Raw genomic sequence first — 14,932 nt, forward strand, 5'->3', positions numbered from 1 at the left:
CTTACTCCATCATTTTCACTGATTCTCCTGCAGCATGGTTTTCAATCTCTAAAGTCTCAATGACCACAGGCTAATTAGATATTTAAGCACGGGAGATGATTAGGGAAAAGGAATAAAAAGAGAAAATGTAATTCTCATAGAGGTTTCCCAGATGGGTAGATCACGTTTGAAAAGCTTTTTCTGTATTTAGTGCTGTCAAAATTGAGGTTAAAGTAAAGGCTGTCTTAAATCCCTTTCTTCTATACAAGTTAAACCCCAGGCTTTGGAACCAGAACTTGGTTCAGATTTCAGTTCTGCTTCTTAGCACTAGCTTGATGATTTAGGACAAGTTATATAACCTGTCTTTACGTCAGTTTCCTCACTTGTAAAACGGGGTAATAATAATAATAATAATATCTATCACAAGGTTATTGTGAGGATTAAATGTGAAAAGCTGATCAAAGATGCCTGGCAGCCCAATAGATATTAGTTGTGATAATAATATTCGGCAAAATGTACTAATGATTCTTGAGTAAAAGTTAATTTTCAAGATTTTTCCTTCCTGTTTTTTTTCTCCCTTTGGTCTGTTGTTTGTTTTAAAGAATTGAGAAGAAAATCTCAGCATTTTGGAATAAAAATTTGCATCCAAAATGAATTTGTTCATTTTATTGATGTGTAAGCAAAATGTTATTTATTTATTCAAAAAACTTTTATTAAATACCTAGTAAACATCAGGCACCATGTCAGGCACAGGAGTGACACTGACAGTAAAGTGTGGTCCCTGCCGTCAAGGAGCTGACAATCCAGGAGACTGACAACTGAACAGGTGATTGCGTGCAGTGTAGCCAAGGCTGTGATGGGAGCAGAGGTTTTACCACCTCCTCTCAGGTTTATCCCTTTCTCTTTGGATCCAAAAGCAAGGAACTGGTCCTGCTGTCACTGCGTGGTTTAAACTGTGGAACTGTTTTAATTTCCAGAACTGAAAGAAAAGCACCTTGGATTATGGAGGACCTAGGAATACGATTTCCTTCAGAGCAACGGGATTTCCTCCCACCATAGTCACTTTGTGGGATTCTCAATCTGGAAAGTTTTTGCTTTCCACTTTTTTCTGTGTTTTTCCTCTTTCTCTTCTCCCCTTTATCATCTAGAGACCTAGGTAGGTAGTTCCCAAAGTAAGAGTGCTTTACAGATTCTAAGTGTGATTTATAGGTAAAGACAGATAACGAATTTTTTCTTTTAACCTTTGAGTCCTATACCAAAAAAAAGAAAATGAATGCAAGTTTCGTGAAATGCACATAATTTTAATTCCATTGCATTTTTTCAGAAACCTCAGTCATAATCCTCTGACAACTGTTGAAGATTCTTATTTTTTCAAATTGAGAGCATTAAAATATTTGTAAGTATTACAACAATATCATGGTTTATGAGATGATTTCTGTTCTTTTACTTTCATCAAACATTAAGTATTTTGCATTTTGGCTAAAAAAGAATTTTAATTTTACCTGGGTTATTGAAATAAGAGTTTTAGGCAAAGAAAGGATTAAGAAAGAATGTATATGTGCAAGACAAGCTATCAGTCAAAGAGAGTGGTGCTGAAGAACGCACATAGATATGGAATGTGCAGATGCATGTAGAAATATAATTTATCCCAGAAAGCAAAGAGGAATAAGGTGTATTTAAAAAAAAAATAATCTAGAGTGGTAGGTACAGGTGAGAATGAGAAGCAGGGTGATGACAAAAAGATCGTAGTGTTCAGGGCCAAGGTCATTAATTTGATGATGCAAATAAATTTAAATTTCTTCAGTAATTTCTCTCTGGAGTTATCATGTGTGGCAGGTAAACTCGAGCTGGCTAGACAGAGAAGCCAAAACTGCAGTAATAATGTGTCATTAAGTATCTTTTTAAGTATAGAGCTTCTGTCTTCGGGTTCGTATCATAAACGTTTGTGCTTTTTCCTTCAGAGACATGGGAAAAACCCAAGTGACACTAAAAACAGTTGAGAGCATCGTCATGATGAGCCCCAAGTTAGAAAAACTGTAAGTTGATTTTTCTTATATTGATTTTCACTTGGTTGATTTTTTTAAGTGTCCTTATTTTATTAAGTCAGGCTTATTGAACTATGATTTTCATGTAATAAAATTGGCTTTCTAAGTGTACAGTTTGATGAATTTTAACAAATGTATAATAATGTAACCACCACCATTGGAAATGCAGAACTCGTGTTGTCTCCAAAAAGGCCCCTCATGGCCTTTGGCAGGCAAACCCCTCCTCCCACCACCAGCCCCCCGGCCACCACCAGTCTGATTTTTGTCCCTGCAGTTTTTGCCTTTTACAGAAGGTCTTATCAGTGAACTCATATCGCATGTAACCTTTTGTGTTTGGCTCTTTTTACTTAGCATAATCTTTTTGCGAGTCATCCATGTGGTCACAGCTGTCCCTCCTTTTTACTGCTGAGTAGAGGTCCATACTACTCATCAATTAACGAACATTTGAGTTGTTTCTAGTTTTGGCTATAAAAAGCTATGATAAACATTCACATGCAGGTCTTTGTGCTAGGTATGTATTTAACTTTTGAAGAAACTGCTAAGCTGTTTTCTAAAGTAGCTGCACCATTTTACATTCCAGAAAGCAGTGTATGAGAGGTGGCTGTTGCTCCACATCTTCACCTGATCCTTATATTCAGTGTTTTACAAATGTTAGCCTTTCTTGGAGGTGTGTGGTTGTGTCTCATTGTGGTTTTAATTTGCATTTCTCTAATAGATCTCTGATCTCTGATGGTGTTGTCTATACATGTGCAGCATCTTCTTTAATGGCATGTCTGTTCAAATCTGTTTTTTAATTGGATATTTATCTTACTGTTGAGTTTTAAGACTGCTTTATATATGCTGGAAAAAGTCCTTTCTCTCAGATATGTGTTTAGCAAATATCCTCTCTCAGGTTATAGCTCGTCTTCATTCTATTAAAAGTATCTCTGAAGACCAGAAGTCTTTAATCTTTGAATTTTGATTAGCTCTAGTTTTTCTTATAGGTTTGTGCCTTTTTTGTGTCTTATCTAAGAAATCTTTGTCTGGGAACCTATTGCCAGTCCAAAGTCACAAAGATTTTTCTCTTAGTTTTCTTTCAATAAGTTGAATACTTGCTGGTTAATTAATTTAGGTCTATCTATGATCCATTTTTATTAGTTCCTTTCACATATAATGTGAGGTAAGGGTCAAATCTCATTTTTTATCTTTTCAGTTTAAAAAATGTTTCTGTAGGGCTTTCTGACAATTTCTTACAAAACTTACTGCACTGTAAATTGTGCCATACCCCTCCATTATGGAAAGCCAACAGAAATTTGGTATTATGCTAACTGATGGCCTTGCACAAGATTAGTACGGGAAAGGCCCCTGCATTTAGCAGTCTGCTCTCGCCATTTTTGTCAGGTCAGCTGAGAAATGACTGTCTTCCCCTCACCGTCAGATCTACTGGCCACTGTTCTAACCTCGTCTTCATCAATGTCCCACAGCGTCTGCCAGTCAGTCTGTCTATTGTCAGCTACATGCCTTCCTCTCTGGGTATCCAAATAATTTCCCTATATACTTAAAATACTAATAGCACACTGAAGAAATTCCTATGCATAATGTTATCTAATGAAGAGTTGATATTCAAATTTCCTCAGTTGTCTCCATTATATCATTTATTTTTAACAGCTCAGTGTCACCCAGTTCTAATCCCTATCAGCTTTATTCTAGGCCTATGATACCCACTTCCATTCTTACCCTACTGTTAGGCCTGTGAGGCATCTCTGTCCTCCTGTTTGTTTACAGTATTCAAGAACAGCGGTTGGCCAGCTCATCCCTAGCCAACCTCACAGGCCATATGTGCCAAGAACTCCTTTTGCACAGCCCTGTGGGTGGCGTGGGCCTGCCTCTTCTACCCAGTCAAGTAACTCCTTTCCCACTGATTCAATTCTCCGTGTTTCAATTTATAGGATTTTACCAATCCATATGACCTGCTGCCTCTGCCAATTCAAAAATAATATTGAGGTTTTCTACAGTACAGTCAAGCTGCATTGTGACAGTGAATGTCTGACAAACATCGCATATTGTGGTGAGTTACCATTACCCTATGATGTTTTATTAATGTTTTAACTGTTAATCTTTAAACTAATGGTGTTAATTGCATTATTTTTATCAATTCATTAAGAGTTCAACTCCCTACATTTCTAAGAACTACTCCTTTGCTAAAAAGTCAGATTCTCAGTTACCTTATTAAGCTAACAGTGACAGTGATCCACATACTTAAAGGAACAAGAGAAAGGAATGGAAGGGGAAAGAATGAACACTAGTGGCCACATCCTGTGTACTGTGCTCTCTGTCTGGTGCTTAACCCCTGAATGAGAACTTACTCATACACGTATTACGGTTCACAATCTGATGTTATATGCATTAGGTCTCACGTGCCCTTTGTCTTGTAGGCAAATATAGATATATTTTTGTTCATTTTGTTTTTGCAACTTTTATAGAGGAGTACAAGTAGTGCTATTTTATGAAAGTTTTCTTTGGAACCTGAGAGTTTCTGGTTCTATAGCCAGAAGCTGCTGCGCAGCCCTTCCAATGGATGGGAAGGCTCTTCTGTTCTTAGACTGTCCAACTCTAAATTTGCTCTGAATTGAAATGAAGCCTTGCTATCCCCCAAAACACTCAGGTGCTTTTAAGTATTTTTCTATGTAGTACGTTTTATTGGCACTAATGTGATGACTTCCAAAATATGCTTTCATGCTCAGATAGCTTGAATACAGGTCTCTGGGGCACATCATAAAATGATCTGGGGCACATCATAAGTAATACTTTGCTTCTTCTATAACTACAATGTTGCTTATTTAAAATAAAAATTTTTTTTGCCAGTTATATCACTCCCTTCTCCCACTAAAGGTGGGCAAAATAGACATTTTCATTCTACTTCTATAGGTGAGAAAAAATGAGATCCAAGTGTTATATATTGTAGCCTAGTGCTCAGGTGTGCTAGCCTCGGTTTGGGACTCTCTTCAAGCCCATGCTCCTCCTTCCTCACGACCCTTACCTCCTCCTCTGACCCTCACCACCACCACCAAAAATACTTGTAATTCTTCTGGAAAATAAACCCAGCTGGCCAGTGAACTTGTGCAGGTGCCCTTGGCCTTGACGTAGCCAGAAGCTTTGGATGGTTCCCCAAGTAAAGCTGGAAATACTACAAATGAAATTAAATGAAAGCAAAGCAGGCATCTGAAAAAATTTTGTTTTGTCCCTTTTGCATTTTAGGACCTCAAGTATTGTTCGATTGATTTATTGAATATTCCACATTGACATAACAACCTGACAGCTCTCTTAACCCACACCCCAGATCCCTGCTCAAATTTAAGCAAAGAGCCAGGGTAGACATGGTGTTTTTTAGTTTTTGTTTTTTCCCCCTATATAGAGCCTTCTCTTATGGGGGCTGGGATATATGGAAGCAGGGACCAAGCAAAGGAATAGGTGCTTAGGTGGAGAAGGGCATATGGAGAAGGGCACTTGTTTGCAGTGGGTGGTGGTGGTGTGCTCATCTGTGATGGTAGCAAGAACAGGAACACACTGCAGAGGTGGAGAGAGAAAGCTGCACACTCCCTTTGCATGTGAAGCATTACAGGATGGGGTATGTGAACGTGAGGACTCACTGTTAGATCTGCAGAGAATCTAGCCGAGGGGAAGTATTTGCCTTCTAGCCTTGGCTTTTCTTGAGCACTGGATAATTGGCTGTTGGGGACCAATGGAATAATCCTGCACGTAGTACTGTATTTTGCACTATGGAGTGTTCCTAGCAGGAAACGGGTCTTATAAAAGACATATTCCTCTCCTTTTGTGGTTGCCAAACATAGGTTTAAGTTTGTGTTTATTTTTCTCCTAATCGAACCTCAAATGTTTGCTGATTCCCGATCTGTTTGAGTGAGATATATGGCTAACGACTGACAAAAAGCTGTCTCATCAGTCTTTCATTATCAAAAGCAGTCTCTCCTTTTTTTCAAATTGAGGTATCATTGATATACAATCTTATGAAGGTTTCACATGAGCAACATTGTGGTTTTGACATTCACCCATACTATCAAGTCCCCTCTGTCCATCCCCAACCCCATTGCAGTCACTGTCCATCAGCGTAGGAAGATGAAAAGCAATCTCTTCTTTTTGACAGATGATGAAACATCTATAGGGAACCCAGAAGGGTCATTCATGAAGGCATTACTATCCCGGAAGGAGAGTAGCAGCCCTGAGCTGACTATCGAGCCAGAGAAGGCAGCCGCAGACAAAAATGCCATCAGTTTGTCAGCCTTCAAAAGTGAGCAAGGAGACTTTAGCAAGGAAAGTGTTGTTAGTGCACTTGGATACATATCATCTTCTTTCTCTGGACAGATGGAAGGTGCAGTTTCAGCATTATTAAAATTCATTAAACAACTTCTTTCAAACTTACAAGGAGGAGATGAGCCTGTGGGGCATTTGCAAAACAACGCAGAGAACACTTCTCTTCCACCTGGATCCACCATTTCAGCTGACAAAAATAAACAGAAAATAATCTCTGATCTGGAAGATATCATAGATGCCATGCCTCTACGTTCCAAACTTCCGAATCCCAGATTTCACCCCCAAATCTCCACCGAAACATTGGAAACTGCCCAATTACAAGAAAACAGCCTACCAGACATTCAGAGAGTAGGGAGGAGGCCGGGGCCTTTGAAGGTGGTCATCAAGGGCCCAAAGGGCATTCGGAAGAGGCAACGCAGACAAATGACGAAGGCTGGCATCAACGGGAAGCAGAGGGCCCAGCTCCTTGCGGAGAGCACGGCCGAGGAAAAAGGGCTCACGACGGCATCCCCAAGGGCGCCGGAGCAGCCTCACGAGCAGCCCCCCAGGGAGACCGCAGAAAGCTCCTTCAACCCCGAGTCTTCATTCCGAGGGGAACAGGAGGCAGCCGTCCCTTCTGTCCAGTACTTGATGGGCACGCCTTCTGCTTCCAATACTCCAAAATCTCTACCTGAGATTAAACTAAAACCGAAAGACCTAGCTGACAGTATTTTTGTTTTAGAAGATGCAAGTGCTGGCATTAGAAATATGAAGGCTTCTGAACCAACCTCACACTTCAGAGAAAAGTACCTCTTTCCAGAATCTTTGCGGCATGCGGGTCACAAAATACTCAAGGCCAAAATGAGTAGACAGTTCAGCAGTAAAGGTTCACACAATAGTCCGATGGTGGTGAACAAGCCTCCATTCACTGTAATGAGCCTTATAAACTCCCCTTCACAAGAGGCTTTTTCATCGTCAGAACTGACTTCTCAGAAAAATCACTTTCCAGATTTATTTTCTCTTTTGGATCCAACTCCCAAACTGACCACGGAAACACAACAGGAACACGACAACGTGGGCACTGACTTAGCCTCCACATCCACAGCCTTCCCTTTCCCAGGGAGCTCATCTCCAGGTGACCACCCAGAAGCTCAGCTAAACGAGCAGCTGCGGTCCCTCATCACCAACAGTGATGTGAGAAGGCTCATTTCTCATGTTTTCTGGACTTTGAAAATGGGCTGCTCAGAGACCCACGTGAAACCAGCCTGTGCCAAGCTCATCTTCGAAACCGGCCTCCTGATGATGCTTCTCAGCGAGCAGCAAGAAGCAAAGGAGCCCAGGGCAGACTGGGATACAGACCAGAGGGAAACAGAAAACTACATCCACGAGAGTCCAGAAGCCCAGAGTGAACAGGAAGAGCAGGAGTTCCGTGAGGTGAGGATAACGCCCAAAACATGGCCCCCAGCCTGTTAGTCAGTTTGGGACATGGCATTGAAGCACCCCGGCAGGAAGACCGCGGCCCCTAGTCTGTGTCTTGTCTTGCCCTGGGCCTTTGGGGAGGACAGTGATCTCCCACTGTGCTCATTCAGACAATGATGCCACAACTGGTGTAGATGAGGAGGGGACCTAACACCCAAGATAAAGCAAGAAAATGCTGATTTATCATTAGCATTAGATTTGGTATGTTCTTGAAAAACATTTACGCTGCTTACCTGAAATAATGAGATTTTATAAGAGCTTTTATCCTTTCCACCTCTTTGTTTTTGAAAAGTCTTTTTCCATTATTTTTTCAGTTCCCAAAAGCTCTGGTGCATGGGTATCAAATCAAAGTCATCTTGGCATTGTCAGTGACAGGAGCAGTGCTGTTGTGGATTATAGCTTTCTGCCTCATTAAGGTAAGGACAGTTAGTTCTGGCCTCCAGAGGAGAGTCTGTCTTTAGATTCAGAATCCACAAACTGAAAATCAAAGCCTCTCTCCCACCTCTTACTACTTGATATTCCTTTTTAGTCACCAGGACCGACATATGCTTTATTCTCTTCTTGCAAAGTATATGCCAGAGACTTTTAAAGGAACCCCCCTTGCCAGAGATCTCTGTGGAACTGACACCAGATAATGAGCCATTAGACTGTTTTGAGAGGTTTAAGAAGGCCAGAGTTGACATGACAGTAAAATATCTTCAACTCAAAACTAAGTCGATTTGACATCAGTCATTCCCATCCTACCACTGATTTCTTTCCTTGTTGACTGGAATTATGAGGGATGTGTAATCTCCACCCTGAAGAGCGATCAGTCACCCTGGAAGAAAGGACACGGCTAAAAGATAAAAGTGTGATCTTGTTGATTCATTAGATTTACTTAGCAACTTTCTTCCCCATCACGTAAGGCATTGTGGAAATAGGTTCAGTCAGATCACTGCAGCTAAAGCCCATGTCAGGGTTTCTAAAGCACTTGGTATTGACGCTCCTTCTGGAGCTGGCTTGCCTGCCTGCCTTTTGTGCAATAACAGAATGGTTTGTTACTTTTCCCAACAGGCAGGGCTGACAACAGAGTGATTTAATTAGCCGGTAATCCTGACTCTACCTGATAAACCCAAACTCATTTTCTATCTGTACCTTTTCTACTGTTGCAGCAGCCCTCTTTACAGCCAGAGCAGCTCCCCAGGATGCCCAGTCACATGCCTTTCCTACTTTTGTCTGTTCCTTTGCCCATTTAAAATTCCCTTGTTTCGCCTTGCAGAAGTCCCTTGAGTCTCTGAAAGCCAACTCAAGTTCATGTTTCTCCATGAACCCTTGCCTAAATACTCCAGTCCTCCTGGTCCTAGTCCTTCTGTGAGACTTGTTAACAGTTCTTAGAGGCCATGGTGAGGCATTCCTCTCCCTGCGATGTTAATATGATAAGCAATTTTTTAACGGCAGCTCCCCAAGAGAGAAACACCAAGGTCAACACATGGTGGAGCAGAGCAGAGATAGTTATTTTTATAGGGTTATAACAATTTATTTTCTTTACTGATCAGAACACAAATGTTGAAATATTTTTTTATAAACATGGAAACATTTAAGTGAACTAAATATTTTAAAGTGCACTTCTGTCTTTTGTACAATAATATAATCATTCAGTCTAGGGCAATAGAAGGCAAACAAGAGCACAGCCTTGAGGGCAAAACTTCAGAGTAGAGATATTAAAGGACCAAATGGCTTCCTGGCCTATCTACCTTGAGTAAAACCTGACTGGATGGATGAACTGCTAAAGAGAAATGTGTACCTGCAGGTCGCTTGGTCAGGTCGCTTTAGTGTGCCCCAGAGGCCTCTCCCTGGTGATGACCAGAAACCCCCTGATTGTGTAGACACAGCTAGTCTGTGTGTGGAACAGATATATTTCTCATTGTCAAGTCATACTCTGGCATTCTGACTTTTTATCAATCCTGTGATACTAATCAGTTGAGATTGCTCCAAGTGAGTTCTTTCTTGGAGAGTCTCTGTGCCTAGGAGACTGGTAACTGGCATGGGGTCAGCTTGCCAAGGCCTCTGGGAAGGGAGTCATTGGCCATTGCCCAGGCAGTGACCACTGTACCACAGGTGGCAGAAGTCCTTTTGCTGTTTTGGAATTCATATAAGCTTCCATAGTGCTTCTAATGTCCATGTAGTTTAACCTCGCATTTATATATATGTAAGTATGTATATGGTTTCATTCTTTGTGCTCCTCACTTAGATGATAAGTTTTTTGAGGACAGAGACCATGCAATATTTTTCCTGTGGTAGACAATAATGGTGTACAAAGGGGAAAGAGGGGGCAATGTCAGTTCCACAGTAAGGAATAATGCAACCTAACAATGATCTGAAGTAGCATACAGAGTCCAGCAATACACTGACCCATGTGTTCCTAGGACTTTTGAAATATCACCTTTTAATATTCTCATCGGTGGAAGAATTTAAATAAATGGTAATAGAACAGCTCCCTAACTATATGGGGGGGGGTGGGGGGAGAAATAACAGCAGATCTCTATTTATCACCTTAAATAAACATATTTCAACAAAAAGAAAAGAAGAATCCATGAAAGTATTAGAAAAAAAATAGAAGCCATAGCAATATTTTTATATCTCGTGGTGGGGAAGAGCGTTCTAAGCCTGATATGACAAGCAGATGCCTTTGATAGATTTGATCACCTTGCCTGTGACACCATTCGTAAACTTAGTACTGATTTATGCCAAACTTCCAACTATGTCTGCCATACGTTTTCTGATTTAATTCCCACACTCCTGGGAGGATGGTGTCACCGTCTCTCTTTCACAAACAAAGGAGATCAACTTAAGGCCCCAAACAAAGGTAGAACCCAGTCGTGCTGAACTGCAACGTCTGTGCTCCTTCACCCACTGTTGTTTTTCCTCCTTGAAGATAAAAACCCTGAGAAATATTTGAAACATTGAAGTTCAGTGAAAGCCACTGAAAGGATTAGTATATTTAATGTAAAAGTTTTCTAAATCTAGGGGAAAAAGACAAATGATCCAGGGGAGAGAAGGACAATGGCAAGAGCAGGAGGCGTGCCGGCCCCGCCTCCAGTCCCTCCGCAGGGCCCCGCGGGCGCGGGTTTGCAGGAAGGCCTCTGCCACCTGACGGCATAAAAACAGTGTCTGATATTTTCTTCTGGTTCACGTGTGTTGTTGCATTTTTTAATCCATCTAGAATTTGTTTTATTTGCTCTTCAGTTAGGTTGAGGCAGAGAATCTAACTTTTTCTCCCACATGAAGATCCAATTGTTTTAAAATCCTGTATTGAATGCTTCATTTCTTCTTCACTGATCAAAAATACTGTGTGTGTCTGGACTCTGTTCTGTTGATCCAGTTACCTTTTCTTGTACTAGTAACACACTATTTAATTCCAGGTGCTTAATAACTTATTTTGACATCTGATAGAGTGAGCTCCTGCCCTTTGATCTTCTTCATACATTTCATAGCTTTTCCTTCATATTTTCTAATATTTTCCAGAAAAATATTAGCTGGCTAGATTTTAATTTAAAAATTATCATGGGATTTGAATAAGATTGCTTTATATTAGTAGGTAAATTTGAGGAGAACTTATATCTTTACAACAATTTAGGAATATGGTATCTCAGGTCATGTATTCATGTCTTCTTAAAGTCCTCCAGAAGAGTTTTAAGGTTTTCATCACATAGGTCTTACACGTTTTTTGTTAAGTTTACCCTGAGGTACTTTATGCATTTTTGCTGATGTAAATGGGGTTTTCTTCCATTTTAAAATTAGTTATCCATGGTATATAGGGATGCTTTTGAGGTTTGTATATTGATCTCTTGATTTTGTATCTTAGTGAATTCTGATATTATTTCCAATAAAATTTTAGTTGATCCTCTTGGGCTCTTTTAGGTTATTGATCACTTCAAATGCAAATATGTGTGTCTCTTCCCTTACAATACTTCACTTTTCCTATCACATTGATTAGGACCTCCTCAACAATAATGAATAGTCGTAGTAATAATAGGCACCCTACTCGTTCTTTTTTTTTTCCCACTCTTGTTCTTGAATTTAAAACAGTGATGCTGTTTCGGATCCTCGCAGATAATTTCTGTTCCTAGTTCCAAGAGTTTTTATGCGGGATTATCTGTTGAATGTTATCTAAAACAATCAGTGAAATATATTGCAAGCTACCTGCCCAATCTCAAGTTAGGTAGTGTGGAAGAGTCCAAGGACAGTTAAATAGAACAGAATTCCTGTCCTCAAAACCGTTATCATCCCACTGGTAGATGAGATTTAAAATAAACAGATGAATAAAGATTTGGAAATAGTGGTCATCATGATAGATAATCATATCATGTTTTCTTTCAAAACAGATATTCTCCCTTAGAAGAGCAGCACTGGATGAAGAAGGAGGCTCAAGGTAAATACTGATCTGGCCGTTTCAAAGTAGAATTTTAGAACTAGAGGAAAGCTTAGAACTCATCTGTTTCAACCATGTCATTTCACGGTGAGGAAACCATCAAAGGCAGGAAGACTACTTACCTACTGCCTCTCAGAAGCAGCTCCCCAGCCAAAGCTGAGTTAGAATGCGCCTGGCACAGCCGCATCTGCTGTCCCTAGGCTTGGAAGGAAAATGACTGGAGGGGAAAGGTTTTGGTTGTACCTCTTCCTGCTGGGGGTGGACATGAGGCCTGGCCAGAGGACTGCTCAGAGGCTCAGGGGAAAGGGCAGAGAAGGCCACATGGTCCTGGATGCGAGTCTCCTTCAAAGCTGATGGAAGGTCGAATATATGAGCCCTTCTTGTCAATCATCCCTTCGCATCCTACTGGCTTTCGGGTCCCCAGTCTCTGTTGCCTTAACCAAACCTCACAGAATTTTAACTGGGAGAAACCTCAGTCAGGAGTTTATCTCTACTTCTTATAATAAAGAAATGGAGAAGGAGAAAAGGGAAAGGGTCTTGCCCCATGGTCATACTGAGAGTGAGTAGCAGGAAGAAGGTGGTTCCTTCCCACTGGGGACTTCTCCACTGATCATTGTGCTTGGGCTGTGAGCTCCATTTTATGTCATGACCCACTACACGTACCATATAAGCATAAGTAGTTTCTAAAACAAACTTATTATGCACTCTGATTTTTTTCTATTCCATTTGTATTCAAAAGAATATTTTGTGTTTCAGTGCTGGCCATGATATTTAAGGTGATTTCACAACCCATTCACTTGTCAGTGAGAGTCTGACATGTGAAAGTTAGTGAGCTAGTTGGACTCAGCAATAAGTTGGTGTGATTCAACCTGTAGGAGAAAGCAGTAGGGAAATGGAAGCACCTTCTCCCCCACCCACCAGCAAGTGACACATGTGAGAGTGAGTCCAAAGGATACTGGTGTAAAATGCCTCTGGGGAGAGTGAAACGCTTCTGCCCGGTGTGCTTGAGCAGTTCGCTTACTGCACAAGGGCACTTGGCCAGTGGCCAAGAAGGTGAGTGGGGCTGAAATCCTGCCTACACTCCATGCCAAGCCACATACAAAGGTCTCCCCAGAGACACTGTGGGGCTATAAGGGACAGATACGGAGAAGTTCTGAAGCTCAGCATGCATGGAATGATTTTCAGGATCCCAGGTCTGTAGTGATTTTGCTTGTGATGATGGACTGAGGTACCCATTTGGTCCTAATAAGTCAGAGATACACATTGTGAGAGACATGAAAAATAGCATGAATCACTAATTACTATCTGTGTGTGTGTTTTCCTCCAAGGGGCTTCTTTCCACTTCCGGATAAACCCTCAGAAGAGTGTAAGAATCAGGTAAATTTGGGAGGATCAAGTACTATGCTGGAGAAAGCAGGGGATGTATGGAATTAATGCCTCCTTTCTATATTTTTTAGAAGGCCTTTTCCTGGAGAAGGCGGCTTTGGCTCAGGAATATGTACAGAACCGTCAGTCCCTCACGTGAGAAAAACCTGGCACAGAAGCTACTTGAGAAGGATGGAGGGTAAAAGATTAGGGACAATTTAAAATTCTTACCTAAAATGAGGTAATAGCAAAAGGTTTTATTATTCCTTTTAAGAGTAAAAGATTTGGCATTATTCTTCTTGTCCCAGGGAGCTCAGTGAAGTCATAATAGAGAAGAATGTGACTTCAGGGTCGGGTGACAAAGGGAAGGGAACGAAGCGCAAGATACCAGCACAGAGGGAGCCCCAGCCTGCCCCGGGCCACCTATAATAAAATGTGTAATTGTCTCTCCTTGAAATGTGTAAGCTCATAAGCAATCCCGGCCGTCTGGTAAGGAATGAAAGTATAAATTGTTAAACACTTAGGTGCAAATAACAAGTGCCATAGGCATGAAAAGCAGGACTGCGGCCAGAATCCCTCGCGGCAGCCACTCCTTCTGCAGAGGTAATGCGGGCAAAGAAGGACAAATGAGGTGTCCCTCCATTTCCCCAATATCATCAGTTCCTGGAAACTGGGAAACATATCATCCTTGAGGAGTATAGTATTAAGTCAAGTAAGTTTCTCCTGGGGCTCTCTCTCCCCTGGCTGGTCAAGTACCAGTTCTTTACAACCTCCTGACCTCCGGCCCACAGAGGATCGCCCACTGCTGGCCCCTCTCACAGGGTCTTTTGGAGGCCGACATGCTGCCTGTACATCTGCCGCCGCAGAAGAGGAAAGAATGGCTTCCACCTCCTTTCTACCCTTCGGATTTCACACAAGTAAATTTTACTGGTGGAACCCTGCTGTCAAGGGAATCTGTGAAATGTTCCTGGGCTTCCAGCAGAGAAGGCAGTAGAGGTTGGTGTCAAGAGCCAACCAGTGCCACTCAGCATCCTCCATATTGCAGACATGGTGAGAAGTCCCGCCTGTACTCGCAGGGATCATAGCATCCGGTTTTTTTTGTAGGCTTATGGGTGTTCCAGTCTTGATAAAGGTCAGAAACCTGAAAGGTGTCATTCTAGCTGGAAAAGAGATGTGGTGTTGGATGCTGGTGACATGCACTTATCCCCGAGGTGACTGGAGAAACACTTTGAGTTTGTGAAAAATAAACTTTTTTCAGGAGTTATCCTGAAAGATAATAACTAAAATAAGTAAAAGGCTAGTAACAGACACCTTCTCTTGTCAAAAACAAACAAATCAGAGACTATTTTATGCTGTAAGGACAAAT

The 14,932-nt window shown here is 41.3% G+C and overlaps 1 protein-coding gene across 1 annotated transcript in view; it reads left to right on the forward strand.

Moving 5' to 3' along the window:
* Window positions 1-14,010, forward strand: part of LOC140849069 (leucine-rich repeat-containing protein 37A-like) — a 31,838-nt gene extending 17,828 nt beyond the window's left edge. Inside the window, exons 7-15 of the mRNA XM_073235114.1 lie at window positions 1,304-1,375; window positions 1,941-2,015; window positions 3,953-4,071; window positions 6,166-7,745; window positions 8,105-8,206; window positions 12,155-12,201; window positions 13,530-13,578; window positions 13,659-13,765; window positions 13,875-14,010. Coding sequence (XP_073091215.1) covers window positions 1,304-1,375; window positions 1,941-2,015; window positions 3,953-4,071; window positions 6,166-7,745; window positions 8,105-8,206; window positions 12,155-12,201; window positions 13,530-13,578; window positions 13,659-13,765; window positions 13,875-13,995 — 2,272 coding nt within the window. The 3' untranslated portion in view covers window positions 13,996-14,010. The remainder of the gene's footprint in view (window positions 1-1,303; window positions 1,376-1,940; window positions 2,016-3,952; window positions 4,072-6,165; window positions 7,746-8,104; window positions 8,207-12,154; window positions 12,202-13,529; window positions 13,579-13,658; window positions 13,766-13,874) is intronic.
* Window positions 14,011-14,932: the final 922 nt, after the last annotated feature.

The sequence above is a fragment of the Manis javanica genome, chromosome 4 (genome assembly GCF_040802235.1).
Source record: "Manis javanica isolate MJ-LG chromosome 4, MJ_LKY, whole genome shotgun sequence".
NCBI lineage: Eukaryota > Metazoa > Chordata > Mammalia > Pholidota > Manidae > Manis > Manis javanica.